At 41.3% G+C, this 15,558-nt stretch overlaps 1 protein-coding gene across 3 annotated transcripts in view; it reads left to right on the forward strand.

The window, feature by feature from the left end:
- The window catches only part of Lgi1 (leucine-rich repeat LGI family, member 1), a 44,253-nt gene extending 28,774 nt beyond the window's left edge, over positions 1-15,479 (forward strand). For all 3 annotated transcript variants that reach the window (NR_157558.1, NR_157559.1, NM_020278.3), the window contains 4 exons: positions 4,469-4,540; positions 7,248-7,417; positions 7,701-7,865; positions 12,160-15,479. Coding sequence is in view for 1 of the 3 variants with exons in the window: in NM_020278.3 (NP_064674.1) it covers positions 4,469-4,540; positions 7,248-7,417; positions 7,701-7,865; positions 12,160-12,995 (1,243 nt within the window). In the remaining 2 variants the exon portion in view is untranslated. The remainder of the gene's footprint in view (positions 1-4,468; positions 4,541-7,247; positions 7,418-7,700; positions 7,866-12,159) is intronic.
- Positions 15,480-15,558: the final 79 nt, after the last annotated feature.

Here is a 15,558-nt window from a genome sequence, read left to right on the forward strand (position 1 = left end):
ATGCTCCTCATCCCCTCCCTCCCTGACTCTCCCTCCCTGCCTCCCTTTCCATGATCTTGATTCATTTGGAGATGTATACTGATGGCACTAACTTTACTCATTTGGAGGTGTATACTGATGGCACTAACTTTACTCATTTGGAGGTGTATACTGATGGCACTAGCGCATTCTTCAAGCTCTCAAAGCAGAGCAATCGGAGGAGTGGTTAACAGTGAGGAAATGCTTTCCTCAGCCTCTCACTGTCCTGTCTTCTGCCATCTATTAGCCCCACCTAATACTCTGTGTCTCTGGGACATCCTAGAAAAACCCCTGTCAGAGGCAATGATTCTTAAGCGTGTGGCTTACAGCACTGCTTCCAGAATCATCTGACTCTTGTTAAAGATGAAGCCACAAGCCTTTCACAGGGGAAGGTATGGAGATGTGATTCAGTAGCAAGGTTGGGACTTGGAGATCATTCTAACCCAAGAGGAACCGGCTTCATAGAAAACTGCCAGAACTCAAGCCTGCCCCCCATTCCCTGCTCACACCACTTTGCACTGCACTCTGGAGCTGATTTGGAGAATCTCCTAATGAGACTGATCAAGGCAGGCTTGGGTCAAGGCAAGGACCTACTGTTCCTCTGCTCATCCCAGCTGAAAGTCAACTGACACCTTTGAAGGCCACCTCTGTCCCCAGACCCCTTTCTCTTTTACACTCCAAATTTTTCTTACTCTTATTTCTAAGAATTCTTGTGATTTGTATGAAAGTCTGGCTCTGATTTAACCCTTGTTCTTACCAGAGTGTCCCAGTGAAGAGACCAAGAAAGAGGGTAATGTGAAATTGTTCTCTATGAAGCTGGCTGGAGGGCAGGCTGCGGGGAGTGGGGAGCTCTGAGAAAATGTAACACAGGCTGGAGAACTTGAGGCTGAGGTAGAATAATCCTAACAACCCTAGTGGAAGCCTAATCTTAAAGCAAACAGTGCTCTCTCAGGCTCTACAGCTGTCCCAGCTACCTAATAGCCCCCAAGATCTCATTCTCTTCACCCTTTTGGATAAAAAACTAATATTGAACAAACTGCAAAGAGTGTTTTTCCTCTGGTAGCCCAGGCCTGATGCCCTAGGTGTCTCTACTCTCTGGAGAGTCTCTCTGAAGCCCACAGGTGCCTGTGGTGGATCCAGGAGGCCCTGAGTCCTCTTCTCTGCTGGCTCTATCAGGGCACAAGACTCTCAATCAACAAAGTGTGTAGATCTCTCCATAGAGCTTCCTTTGTATATCTACAGACCTATATATACAGACCTCTCTCTCTGCCTGGAGACTACACTCTTCAGACTGTTCTCCATATTTATTTTCTCTTAGGCATGTTATAATTCATTTTGTAGATCTATGAGGTAGTGTGTGTTAATTATGAACCATTGTTTATTTACATAATCCCTTCTTAGCAGAGATGCCCGTTGTTTCCAATTCTTCACAGCTACAGACAAAGGCAGATGAAAGATCTTCCCTTGCTTATGCAATGGAATACTAATATTTCCACTCTCTCCTCATTTGGGAATTGTTGAACACTCTTAACTGGCCCTCGGGCAGTTCTCTAACCCACCTCGGCATTTACAGGTTTGCTGATCCCTCCGAGCCTGTGATACATTTTTCTCCACTTACCACATTCAACCTGCACTAGAAGCCTGATCGTTCTCAGAATCCATTCAGCTTTCCATTGAGTTATTCCCAGACTCTGCCAGCTTTGGTTCCTTGGTGAGTCTGCTCACACCCCTCTGCCTGTGTCTGTCCATCTAAATCGATCAGATGTCTCTGGGGCTTCCCAGAGACCCAGAGAAGCTATCTGAAATCCAGTCCAAGGCTGAGTGGACAGGAAAGCCTTTGGCATGACCCAGTCTTATTTCCTTTTAGTCCAGCTTTCTCAGTCTTACTGTTCATCAATCCTAGGAAGTGCCATCCTATCTTCTATAACTAACCTTCACATTGTTCGTTATTGCTGTATACGTGGACAGCCATGACAGTCCATTCATGCAATCCATTTTCCCAATATTGTTTCTGGACAATAGCACACAGGAGCCTTTACCCTTTCTCTTGCCCCTCCCCCTCCATCTTCTCATTCCCCCCACCTACCATTTTAAAGCGCAATCTCGATACTAAATATTATCCTAGGCTATCTTGTTCTTCCTTTCTTGTTCATTTTTCTTTTTCTAACAATGTTTGAGATGAGATATTGTTGCTTCCACCTATAGAAGTTTCAGTTCGTGCTTGTTTTGAGCCTATGGTAGCATAGCATGGTGGGAATGTATGGAGGAATTAAAGTCTTAACAATCAGAAAACATGGAGAAACAGGAAGTGTGTTGGTTATTTTTCTATTGCTGTGATAAACACCACTACCAAAAGCAATGTGGGGAGGAAAGGGTTTATTTGGCTTACATATCCTGAATCATAGTCTCTTGAGGGAAGCCAAAGCAGGAACCGGAAGGCAAGAACTGAAGCAGAAGCCAGCCATGCTGCTTATTGGCTTGTTCCACAGCTTTCTTACACACCCAGGACCACCTGCCCAGGGATGGCACTGCCCACAGTGGGCTGAAGCTTTCCACATCAATCATCCATCAAGAAGATGTCCCACAGGCCTGTCTACAAGCCAATAGGATGGAACCATTTTCTCAACTGAGTTCCCTCCTCTCAGATGACTCTGGCTCATGTCAAATTAACAAAACTTAACCAGCATAGGTCAGGACCAGAGTCACAGTCTTCTTTCAAGGACACAGCCCAAATGATCTCCCACTAGGCTCCACTTCTTAAAATTTCTACCATTTCCAATAACACAACAGAGGCTGAGAGCCAAGCCTTTAGCACATGGGCCTGTAGCAGGTGTTCTACACAGGTGTAGCAGGAGTGTTAGAGAAGATGTAAACCAGAAGTCAGCCAGCTACAAAGTGGTGGAGACCTGATTTCCACCCAGCTCAGACTGACTGCAATGCTAGGCCCTTCATCACCAAACCCATTGTCGTGGAGACCTAAACCTTCTAATTATTTACATTCTTTCCCATTCTTACATTCCATGGTTCAGTAAAAAAAAAGTTTTGACATCTAGTAGTAATTTCTAAAACCAACAAACAACATAATGAACTTTATAATACTTTCTAAAAAATCAGGACTGCTCGAATGTGAAAAATCCCATATTTAAGTAGAGGAAGTAGAAGAGAGATAGAACCTCAAAGAATATCTTAAAAGAAAGTTAAGAGAACTTTTCAAGGACTTTTGAGGCCAACAAGAGGCTCTTCTGTTCTAGACTTAAATGTTATTGTGAGAAATAAATCATGCGTGCTGACAAAACCCCAAAAGTGTCAGTACCATGTGCCCTCTCCAGAGCTTGATTGTTCCTGTTCATTTTTCTGTAATGTGTATACATTTCTCTTACCTTGTTGCTATCTGAACTACTTTCTGGTTGGTAGCCATCTTCAGAGTCATTCTAGTCATTTGCAGAGCAGCGATTAGGAAGGGAAAGAAAATGATTCTGTGATGACAGGGTAAGAGTCAGGAGAAGGGAATAATTAAAGAGGATGGATGGATATTAGTGAGAAAGCTTTGTGCCAAGATGGAAAACCAGAAACAAGGGAACTTACTCTGGAAAGAAGAAAGCACACGAAGGCAAAGGGATTGGGAGTTTAGCTGCCCTCTGAAGCAAGGGATCCGACTGGGGAAGGAAGGAAGTCAAAGTCTCAGCCAAAAGAGGAAGAGCATTGGAATTGGATATTATCATCCAGTGTAGTCGGTCATCGGTTGGGAAGCATCCTCTAGGTTGGACCTCTGAGTAGGAGTCTCAGGTTATGAATTCTAAGAGTGACACCCACGCACTATTCTGCTGATGGTTCATTGTTGCTATTGCCTCAAGTCAATATCAAGACGTATCAAGTGTTACGTCAATGCTAAGTGGATCTTGAAGCAAAGAGGTCAGAAATTGAAAATTCAACAACAGAAATTTGAGTAGTGTCTTGGGAAAAATAAAAGTACTACATAGATCATTGATATGTTATTTCTCCTTGTGTGAAATGAGCCAGTTCAAGCCATATTATACAAAGGTAGGTCTATTGGGAAACCGCTCTCAGGCCAGTTCACTGGTCCCAAGGAACAAGATCAGAGAAGTCACCATGAGGAGAGGGAGAAGGAAAAGAGAAAAGGTGACCAGAGAGAGAAGTGGGACCAGTATATAGGAAAGAGTCTCTTGGGGAGGAGAAGCCCAGCCTGTTGGCTGGGAAGTAGAGGGTGGGGTATACCAGGAAGGGACTGAAGGATGCTGGGAGAACTTGGAGGCCAGGTATGTTAAATAGGAACCTCAGCCTCTTGTCCTGGGTTTGAACCCCAGCAATTTAACAGATTGAAAATGATTTTTAAAAGTAATTTATAAGTAAGCTTTTTCATAAATACATTTATTGAATTTTTCACTACATTTTTTTTGTATCACCTTTCTTTTTCTTTTTCTTTTCCTAGGAGTCTTGCAAACAACAATCTCCAGACACTCCCAAAAGACATTTTCAAAGGCCTGGATTCCTTAACAAATGTGTAAGAGGACTTAAGAAATCACTGACTGATTAATTGAAAATAATTAATGAGATCTGATATTGATGATTAGTATTTTAAATTGGCTTTAAAATTAGAATGCTTTCACTGACATCACTTGAACCTACACAGACTACATTAGACTCCTTTGTGATTTAGCATGGGAAACTGTGAATACACAGTACCCAGGCATTACTCTGGCAAAGTATGTGCCTATCTTTAGGGGTGATCAAAAGGGCCACTGGGGGAGCCTAGAGAGGAGAGCTCGCCACCGCTACTGCAAGATCTCTCTCTCTCTCTCTCTCTCTTTTTCTCATGAAGTCCAGGAAATAGGGCTACAAAGAAAAAACATAAAGGAGTCTGAGAAACTGACAGAGTAAGATGAAAGGTTACACCCATGGGTTGGTCAGGCTGCAGAAATGGAGCAGGAAGTGGGGGAGGGGAGGGGAGTTTGCCTTTTCTCTCATTAGCCTGAACAACAACTCTAGGCTTAATCCCTAGGAATTTGGCTTAAACCCCGGGAAGGGAATGAACTTAATTACTTTTGACCCCTTTTCAAACAAAAGAGCTTTCAAACTTTGACTTTTAAGCCTCAGAGTGAAAGATCTGTTGCAAGGAATTTGTATATTTTGCTGTAAGCAAAGCAACTTCTATATGCCCAGTCCTCCCAAAAGCAATTTAGTCTCTTTAAATGTCTTCCAGAACATTAGCAGGGCATTTAAATGTCATAGAGTAGAATATAAATAAAGTAGAAAATAGGAACAAATGGGAAGATGTGTGAGAACTTTTTTTTCCCAGCAATTCAGACTTTACTTTATTTTTGAGAATAATTCTGAGAACATTTTTTACTATCATTTACTTTGCGATAGAATATAGAAAGAGGAAATTAAATAAATATAAATGTGTTTTGATGGAACCAATAGAGAAAGTAAATATAACAATACATGTACAGAGAGAGGGGATATATATATCTATATCTATACTTATATCTATATTCATGTTTCCAAAACAGCTTTTTCAAATAACAACAAATTCAAATTTCCTTCTAAGCCCAGAATTTAGCTTCAAATCAAGAAGCTGATGAAAACCTTTCTTTGTTCTTCGCAGTCATCCCCAGCTCCTCTATCATGCCTGCTTTCCCAATTCCTGAAAAATGGTTTATTTCCAAGCAAGTGCCAGAATCAAGAAACCGCCTTGAGAGAGCTGACAGATCAGTTATCTACTCTGGTCTACCATAGCCCAAAAAGGCTGATACTCTTGGGATGAGGTCACTTCTGGGAACGTTTTTTGAAAGTTAGATGATGCCCTGTGACTTACTTGGAATATAGTTCATGATGGGGCTTCTTTCCCATCCTGTGTCAATGTAACACTTAAAATTTAGCTCAGACTCCCCCAGAGAATCCCAGAATGAGTTTAAGACAAATCAAGAGACATTTTGGAAGTACAAGGATTCGTGATAACTTGTCTCTTAGAGGATTTTTCTATTGATTTTTTTTAAATGAATATAGACTTTAAGAAATAGCTAGATACTCTTGTGTTTAAAATTATTTATGTGCTGCATAAAGAATGGGCAGCACCAATCTTATGAACTCTGTGTGCCCAGGAAAGAAGTGGAAAACCAACACAGAAGCAGAATAAACCGAGAGCTTGGTGACCCAAGGCCATGAGTGGAAACTTAAACTCTGCCATAGAGCTTGTTACAGGCACAGGCTGCTGTAGGAATTATGTCTGCCTTAACTCAGCTATGCTGAAGTCATTTCTTATTAAAGTGGAATTTGTAGACCACAGAACAGGGTCAGGATTAACTATGTCTATGAAGAAGAAAAGCCAGTGGCTCACTGGATTTAATTAAATAATCATACAGCAATCACCGAATTCTGTCCTTTAGACCCAGTAAGGTACCTGCTGGACACTCTTAGCTATGGGGGATGGTGTGCTGCTAGAACAAATGAGGCACTGCATTTTACGTTTTACATTTATTTATCTATTTATTAATTTATGTCCAAGAGGCTGAGCCTTGATCTTTGAACAGGCTAAGCATGCATGGCTACACTCAAGATCCTTAATTTTTTTAAGGTTTAGATTGCAGTTTTTTTCTCATTTTATTATATTAGAAAATAATTACATTTGGAACAACTTAAGGAATATAAATCTATTTTTGAGCTATAAACTTTATGAACTCTAAACACAGATAATATATTTCTGATGCGAATTTAGCATCACAATTGAGATGTAAGCATAAACTAATCAGAGAATCTCAAAGATAATACAGAGAGAAAGAGTGAGAGAGAGAACAGAGTATTGATTAATCAGTAGGCTATCTCATAACGTTTATATTGATTATACATCTAGAGGATGACATTTTGAATGTATTAGAATAAATAAAACTTTAAAATTATTAATACCTGTTCATTTTTACATTTCCTTAGTGCCCCTGTTTTTAAAAAAATGCAACTTATGTATATGGCTCATGCACTATTTCCATTGACTCTAGCTACTCTTCTAGTCTAAGACAGCATTGAATCCAGACAAAAATAGGTTACTAGGATCTGGGTGGCTTTAGGGGTGCTCTGTGATCACCTTCTGAGCCCAAGCTGAATAGGCAGTCAAGTTCGACACAGATAACGGAGCATGTGCAGGTTAATGCTGGTCACGCGTGGGTCACGACAGGACCCATGCACTGCAAATGCAGCAGAGGTTTCTGTTTCAGGGACCTAAGAGGGAACGCATTTAATTGTGACTGTAAGTTGAAGTGGCTGGTGGAATGGCTCGGCCATACCAATGCAACTGTGGAAGACATCTACTGTGAAGGCCCACCGGAATATAAGAAACGGAAAATCAATAGCCTCTCCCCCAAGGATTTTGACTGTATCATTACAGGTAATGTATTGAAAACCATTTTACAGCAGAAAATTATTTGAAAGGTTGCTTTTTTGCACGTATAAAAATTGATTTTTTAAAATTTGTTAAGAACCATCTGAGCGATTTAATGTGTGAAATATTATGAACCTTTAAAACTCTACATGCTTAAAAAATTGCAGAATTGTCATTTTATTATATCTCTGAAATAAATATATGATGTACGGGTATTTGGGATCTAGCCAAGAAGTGCGAGGTGTAGTATTAGCTTACATTTATTCATCTTCTTTTCCTATTTTTGCAGAATTTGCAAAGTCCCAAGACCTACCTTATCAGTCGCTGTCCATAGACACTTTTTCTTATTTGAATGATGAATATGTAGTCATTGCTCAGCCTTTTACTGGAAAATGCATTTTCCTGGAATGGGACCACGTAGAGAAGACCTTCCGGAATTATGACAACATTACAGGTATATAAAAAAAAAACCTAACAATACTAACTAGAACATTAAACTGCTTTGCCCAAGGGCAGCAGAAACAGAGGAGTTTATGAAGAAATGCTCTGACTGGTCTTAGTTGTGTTAACCCCAAACTTTTTACTAAGTGACTTGAGATTGCCTGCTAAACTTTAACTAACCTTTAATTCCTCTTCTTGTAAATAAGAATAGTATCTAACTCACAGTAAGGAAATGTGATCCTATAGTTAAGACACTTAGCAGAGGGACTGGAGAGATGCCTCAGTGGCTAAGAGGACTGGTTGCTCTTTCAGAGGTCTTGAGTTCAATTCCCAGCAACCACATGGTGACTTGCAACCATCTCTACGGAGTTCTGGTGTCCTCTTCTGGCATGCAGGTGTACATGCGGATAGAGCACTCATATACATAAAATAAATAAATATTAAAAATAGAAAAGAAGCCGGGCGTTGGTGGCACACGCCTTTAATCCCAGCACTCGGGAGGCAGAGGCAGGCGGATTTCTGAGTTCAAGGCCAGCCTGGTCTACAGAGTGAGTTCCAGGACAGCCAGGGCTACACAGAGAAATCCTGTCTCAAAAAAAACAAAAAAAAAAGAAGGAAAGAAAGAAAGAAAGAGAGAGAGAAAGAAAGAGAGAAAGAGAGAAAGAGAGAAAGAAAAGAAAAGGCAAAGCAAAGCAAAGCAAAGAAAAGAAAAGAAAAGAAAAGAAAAGAAAAGAAAAGAAAAGAAAAGAAACTTGGCATAGTACTGAGTATATAAAATATACTCTAGAAGGACGATTATTTTTCTTCAGAGTAAAGTGCTAGATCTCAGTGATTAACTCTAATCTAGGTTCTGCTACTATTTGGCTAGACAAACCCATCACCTTCACTGTATCCTCATTGTTCTTAACTCTAAAATAAGAAGATAAAATAAGCCGAGCCTGGTGGTACTCATATGAGATCCCATCTCTTGGAAAGCTGAGCAAGACAGATGGGATCAGAAGGCTGAGCTCAGCTACATAATAAGACCCTATTTCAAACAAACAATGAACTGTGCTGTGTGTTTTCCCAAAGCAGAGGGAGTATGGCTAGGGAGATGGCTCTCTGGGTACAGAAGTCACTGCATAAACATGGAAAACTGAGTTTGGATCTCTAGCACCCTTGTAAAAAGACATAGTAGCAGGCATCTCTCTGTAGATTCTCAGACAGGTGGAGCCTGAGAGCTCACTAGCTAGCCAGTCTGGACAACTCAGTGAGCTCCTGGTTGAGTGAGAGACCCTGTCTCGAATCAGTGGAGAAGCATTTGAGAAGGATGCCCAACACTGACCTCTGACCTTCACATATGCACACACAGATGAGTGCATCCTCAATGCATTTATGTACAAATAACATCACACACACACACACACACACACACACACACACACACACACACATGGGAGAGGGTGGAAGCTTTTTTAAAAGAATAAAAGGAAAGTGGAAATAAGTCGTTTGCCGATTCTAGCCCTAAGAAAGGACACAAATACATAAATGAGAATACATGGTACAAAAATATAGTTATCATTATAACTACATCTGCTTGAATTGAAAGTAAGTGAATTAAATAAGAAAACTATTTTGGGTCAACTCTCAAACTCTTGATTTAACATTTTAAATAAGATGTTAATGCTTTCCTTGAAACAAAAATCTCTCTCTCTCTTGGAGATTAATTATAAATATACCAGAGATTATGAGAAATCCTGCAGTGTGTAAGCCTGTGGTCAACGTTTTTTTCTTAATTTGTTCATAGATTCCATTTGTTCCCACGTGGGAGAGCTCTTAAGTCTTGTTCCCATTTCAACGGTTTTTAAAGTTGTAAAATATCAATCAAAACAGTTCTGAAAGCAGCCGTTTTCTAACATCTTGAAATCTGCTCCTAAGAACAGCCCAATGTCCTCATAAAAAGCCACCATTAGCTGGGCAGGGTGCCACACCTTTGTAATCTCAGAACTCAGGAGGCTGAAGCAAAAAGATTGTGAATTTAAGACCAGCTTGGGATATATAGTGAGACTCTGCACTTTGAAGACAGCACCAAGCAAGATACAATTATAAGGTTATAATTATTAATTAGATTTTGCCAGTGGTCATAAGCCCACCCATTATCAGGTATCCTAATAGTTTTGTTTTTTTTTTGTTTTTTGTTTTCCAAGCATGGTGATGCTTCTCTTTCTTCCTGGAATCTCCAGTGTGTAGCAGCCAGGTTCTAATGCTGTCTAACGTGAGGTCTTTGGATGTGTGCACACAACACTGTTTCAGGATCTTGCTGTGTCATCAAGGCTGGCCTTGAACCCACAACGCTCCTGCTTCAGTCCCAGCATTAGGGTCACATGCATATGTTACCATGCTCAGCTTGCTCTGGATGGCACTGTAGACTAGAACTTGAAAGGAACGAGTCATCTGCTTGCGGATTTTCAGAAGGCTTGCTTTAGATGATAGTTTAGTCTGCTCCCGGTACTGTAATGAAATGCCTCAGGCTGGGTTATTTATAAACATCAGAAATGTATTTCTCACAGATCCGGGAGTTGGGAAGTGCAACAGATTCCGTATCTTGTGAGAACTTGCTTTCTACTTCAAAGACAGCCTCTTTTCTATGGATGCACAGGGCAACAGCAAGGACTAAAACATTAAAGGAACTCTCTCAAGCCCTTTTATGAGGACTCCATTGTCATGATTTAATCACTTCCCTGAGGCCTCAGGTCTCCATATTGTTGTTCCACTGAGGATTACATTTCAAAACAAGTTTGGAGATACGCACATATTCAAACCATGCAGATCACAAATAAAATGTGATATGGTCACTAGTCTCTCCACCGTGGACCGGTGTCACTGCCTGCCTGTGACATTATTTCTTGCAGAATACATATGTAGCCAAGGAATTCTTCTCAACACGAGCTCACCAAGCAGTCACGATCACTCGGTCAGTCAATATGGGACCCTGAGATGAAATCTGATGGATTCCCTAATATACTCTAACCCTTACTGTGTAGAAAAGAAAACTGACCCCATAGATGTTGTCATCCTCTGTAAGTTATACAGTAACTTTAGCTCTGTAAGAAGTCGCAAGTAGGGGCAGGAGAGATAGTTTAGATGGTGACGTGTTTGTTATTTCAGTATTATAATCTGAGTCTGATCCCCAGAACCCATGAAAAAACTGGGTGTGGTAACGTCCACCTGTAATCCCGGCATTGATGAGGCAGAGACACAAGGATCTCTGTGACTATGAGCCAGTCAACTTATCCCAATCAAGGAGTTTGATATCCGAGTCAGAGACCTTACTTCCAAAACCAAGATGGCAGCACTCAAGGAATGACATCTGAGGTTTACCTCTGAGCTCCATGTACTCAAATGTATCTGTGCACACAGGTGCATCTGTATGCACATGCACGAACGCAGTGCACACACACACATGTACACACATGTACATGGGGTGGGGGACACACACAGAAGTCTCAATTTCTTTTTTCAATTGGTAGAAAGATTTCTTGTGGGACTCCTTCCCTCAAAGCTAAAGTCAAAAAAGTCTGGGGTAGATTTGCTCTGTAGATCTTTGGATTTCCAAATGTTAAACTCCTTCTAGGAGTTAACACTATATTCGTAAATGTCATACTCTTAGCTAACAGACACCATTAAGAGCATTAACTCCAAGGTTATTGGAATAATGTAATATTTTGATAAAGCATATGTTCAGAAATGGCAGTTAATTACAGTGGGAGAAATTAAATCAGTATGTCAAGGAAAACAAGACTTTCTGCAAGGAGTGAGAGGAAAGAGTTCTGATCATTTATGTACATCCTAATTGTCAAGAGCAGGTTGGATGTAACATGACAATGTCATTGTTCATAACAAGGCCCCATGGGTATAAAGGTCCAGAACCTGAGGGCACTGCTGCTTTAGCCTTGGAGATTGGTCCCGCCTGATAAACCCAGGGAATCTCTCATTCTAGGCTGATTTCTGTGGAAGTTTCCAACTCCAGCCTGTGCATTTACATCAGTGGTTCTCAGCCTTCCCAATGCTGTGATCCTTGAATACAGTTCCTCATGTTGTATGACACCCCCCCCAGACATAAAATTTTCTTTGCTACTTCATAACTGCAATTTTGCTTTTGCTATGAATCATAATTTATATATCTGTATTTTCTGGTGGTCTTAAGTGACCCCCTGTGAAAGGTTGGTTTGGCCTCCCTTTCATAATCCATAGGTTGAGAACCATGGGTTTACATGTTCCACAGAGTGTGGCTACACATCTAACATCTCATTTGTTTTTTTCCTCAGGCACGTCCACTGTGGTGTGCAAGCCCATAGTTATTGACACTCAGCTCTATGTCATTGTGGCCCAGCTGTTTGGTGGCTCTCATATCTATAAGCGAGATGGTTTTGCAAACAAATTCATAAAAATCCAAGATATTGAAGTTCTCAAAATTCGAAAACCCAATGACATCGAAACATTCAAGATTGAAGACAACTGGTACTTCGTTGTCGCTGACAGTTCCAAAGCTGGGTTTACTACCATTTACAAGTGGAATGGAAACGGATTCTACTCCCACCAATCCTTACATGCCTGGTACAGGGATACTGATGTGGAATACCTTGAAATAGCCAGACCACCATTGGCCCTCAGAACACCTCATTTAATCCTGTCCAGTAGTTCTCAGCGCCCTGTTATTTACCAGTGGAGCAAAGCAACACAGCTATTCACTAACCAAACCGACATTCCTAACATGGAGGACGTATACGCGGTGAAGCACTTCTCTGTGAAAGGTGATGTGTACATCTGCTTGACCAGATTCATTGGCGACTCTAAAGTCATGAAGTGGGGCGGCTCCTCCTTCCAGGACATCCAGAGGATGCCATCTCGAGGATCCATGGTGTTCCAACCTCTTCAGATAAATAATTACCAATATGCAATTCTCGGAAGCGATTACTCCTTTACTCAAGTGTATAACTGGGATGCAGAGAAAGCCAAATTTGTGAAGTTTCAGGAGTTAAACGTTCAGGCACCCAGATCATTCACACACGTATCCATTAATAAGCGTAATTTTCTCTTTGCTTCCAGTTTTAAGGGAAACACGCAGATTTACAAACATGTCATAGTTGACTTAAGCGCATGAGACACCAAACTCCACGGCTGCCATCGGAAACTTTCTACAGTGCGTGACCTGGATGAACTCAATGCATGATGACTCTTCTTATCACACTTGCAGATGAATACCTTTCAACACTGAGACTGCTAAAGCCAATACTACCAGTATCACCATCCTTAACTGTCCGGTCCAGTGGTGTGGGAAGTTACCTTTTATAAGACAAAAGTTTCCTTATGTAACTGTTCTTTGCAGTGAAGATGTGTAAATAAGCGTTTAATGGCATCTGTTACTCCGAAAAGAAATATTCATATGTACTTTTCCATTTATTTATTCACGTGTTCAGAAACAACTGCCAAATAAAATGTTTACATTTTCTTTCATATCCCAAAGGTAATTATTTACAAGAGCTGTTTGATTCCTGTTGATTGTATGTTGAGGAAATAGTTTTATACACTAGGATTATATTTGGATCAAGGATTTATTGTATGAATATTGAGTAAAGATAACAAATGAAAATAATTTCCCATAATTTATAAGCACCTTTATCCGGGTTCTATCCGTGGGTTTTGAATACTCAGAAGTCACGACGTTTAGGGACACTTAAAGGTGAAAGGGTAACACCCTTCAATGAGAGGGAGTTTGCCTATTATGATAAGGCTAACCTGTAATGAGAAGGAAGACCACCCTGTTCTATCTGATAGCCTGGGTTAAATACCACTCAGCCATTTTATAGAAGAAATTTCAGATTTAGGATTGAAAAGCTCCTGATCTGGGACCTTCTGAATATCTAACTCTAGAGTCTCCTGACAGCTGGTAGATTGTAAATTATGGAGAGCACTTGCCTCCCAACATGCTGGCCCTGGAGGCCTCTCTATCTGGCAGAGGACATTTTGCTTCTAGACACTGGATTTGCTGTGACTGACCTGCCACACAGTGCCTGTGAGGCTCATGTTTGATTTTCTAGATTCCTGCTTCTGGATCACTTGAGTCATTAGTAGCTAGCACAATGCCTGTTATGTACATGTAGGCTCTCAAACATTGCTTTTCAAAGGCTGAGGATATAGTTTCACGGAAAAGTACTCAATGTGGCCTGTGTAAAACCTGGAGTTCAATTCCCAGCATAAAACAAAAGAGTTTGCGGGGGTGGAGGGGGAACGAGTGACTCCTTCTCTTATAATAAACTCCACGGGTCCCTCTGACCTATCGAGTACTTACTGGCTACTTGTTCAGAATATGGTGTGGTTGTGGGTAACTAATACAGGAGGAGGGTGCAATGCTCACCCTCTGTAGTCTTGAAAAAGATTGGCAGCGGGCTAAATATACAAAAACATCTATAGATTAAGCAATGTGTACAAAGAATGACCTGAAAATTCTAGATTTTGAGTATCATGGGAACAACCAGAGCAACTTTGGGGAAGCTATGCTCTTCGTCTGACTTAAAGGGAAGAGGCAAAAGAAAGTGTGTAGGGAAGACATTGCGGGCACAAACTGGTTATGTGTGCTGCCTCTATGGAGAGCTTTTGAGCTTGCTATGTTCCCACTGGATGGAGGTAGGCAGACAGCAGTACCCTCTGCCCAGGATAAGTCTGGTTGCCTGGAGCATCAGGGGTCTCCACAATAATCACACAGTCTCCAAAGAAGCAACACCCTGGGTCACCACGCACAAAGACAGAATTTCATTACTCATCTAGAAAAGATAGTAGATTTGGCTTCAGAGTGATAAGGAAGAGGAAAGCTTAACTCCTGATCATTCGCTGGCCTTGGAATGCCTTTTCCTTTGTTCTAATAAGCAACATCATCATATGCTGCTGGAGGACGCCTGCACTGTACAGTCGGAGTTGAAATCTAGCTCTGCCATGCACAGGCTTTGTAACAGGAAAGATCTTAACCAACCTGAGCCCACTTCTTCATTCGTAAAGATGGATAACAAAACCTACTTCTGAGAAGAGGGATAAATGAGAAAACCCGTGAACAGCAGATGGTATTTTTTCCAAATACATCCCCTACCGCACCTTGAACCCCCACGCCTGTGAGACCTTGTCCAAAATTCACTAAGAGGTAGCATCGAACTCACCTGAATGGTTGGTGACTTGCTGTTAATACGTTGAATTTGGTGAAAGTGATAGTTTGGCTTCCACGCTAAGTCATAAAAACCATGAACTCCTTCTTGCCTTGCAAATTGGAACACTTGCCTGCAGAGCCCAGAACATCTGCATAAGAAGTCTTTCTAACCAGAGGCCATTCTTCTTTGTTGAAAACCAATCCCCTCGGGAGCAACCACCTCCTGGTGCTCTGGTCAACAGGCCCAGCTGGTGTTGCAGCCAACAGCCATCATCAACCACCAGTCCTGTAAAGCCTACAGCTCCAGACCGTGTGGTCAAGTTCCTACCAGACATCAGACCTTCCCACCTAAGGGGCAGCCATTAAAGAGCAGCAAGCCATCCACAATATCCCTGCCCAAATTTGTGACCCGGACTCTATGAGAATAATAAAGTGGTTGTTTTAAATGGATCTGTTTGGGGTGATTTGTTACACATCCATAGTCATCAGAAGGTAAATGGAGCACAGGAGCAGAATGGCCTGTGTGAAC

Source organism: Mus musculus, chromosome 19 (assembly GCF_000001635.26).
Source record: "Mus musculus strain C57BL/6J chromosome 19, GRCm38.p6 C57BL/6J".
Taxonomy (NCBI): domain Eukaryota; kingdom Metazoa; phylum Chordata; class Mammalia; order Rodentia; family Muridae; genus Mus; species Mus musculus.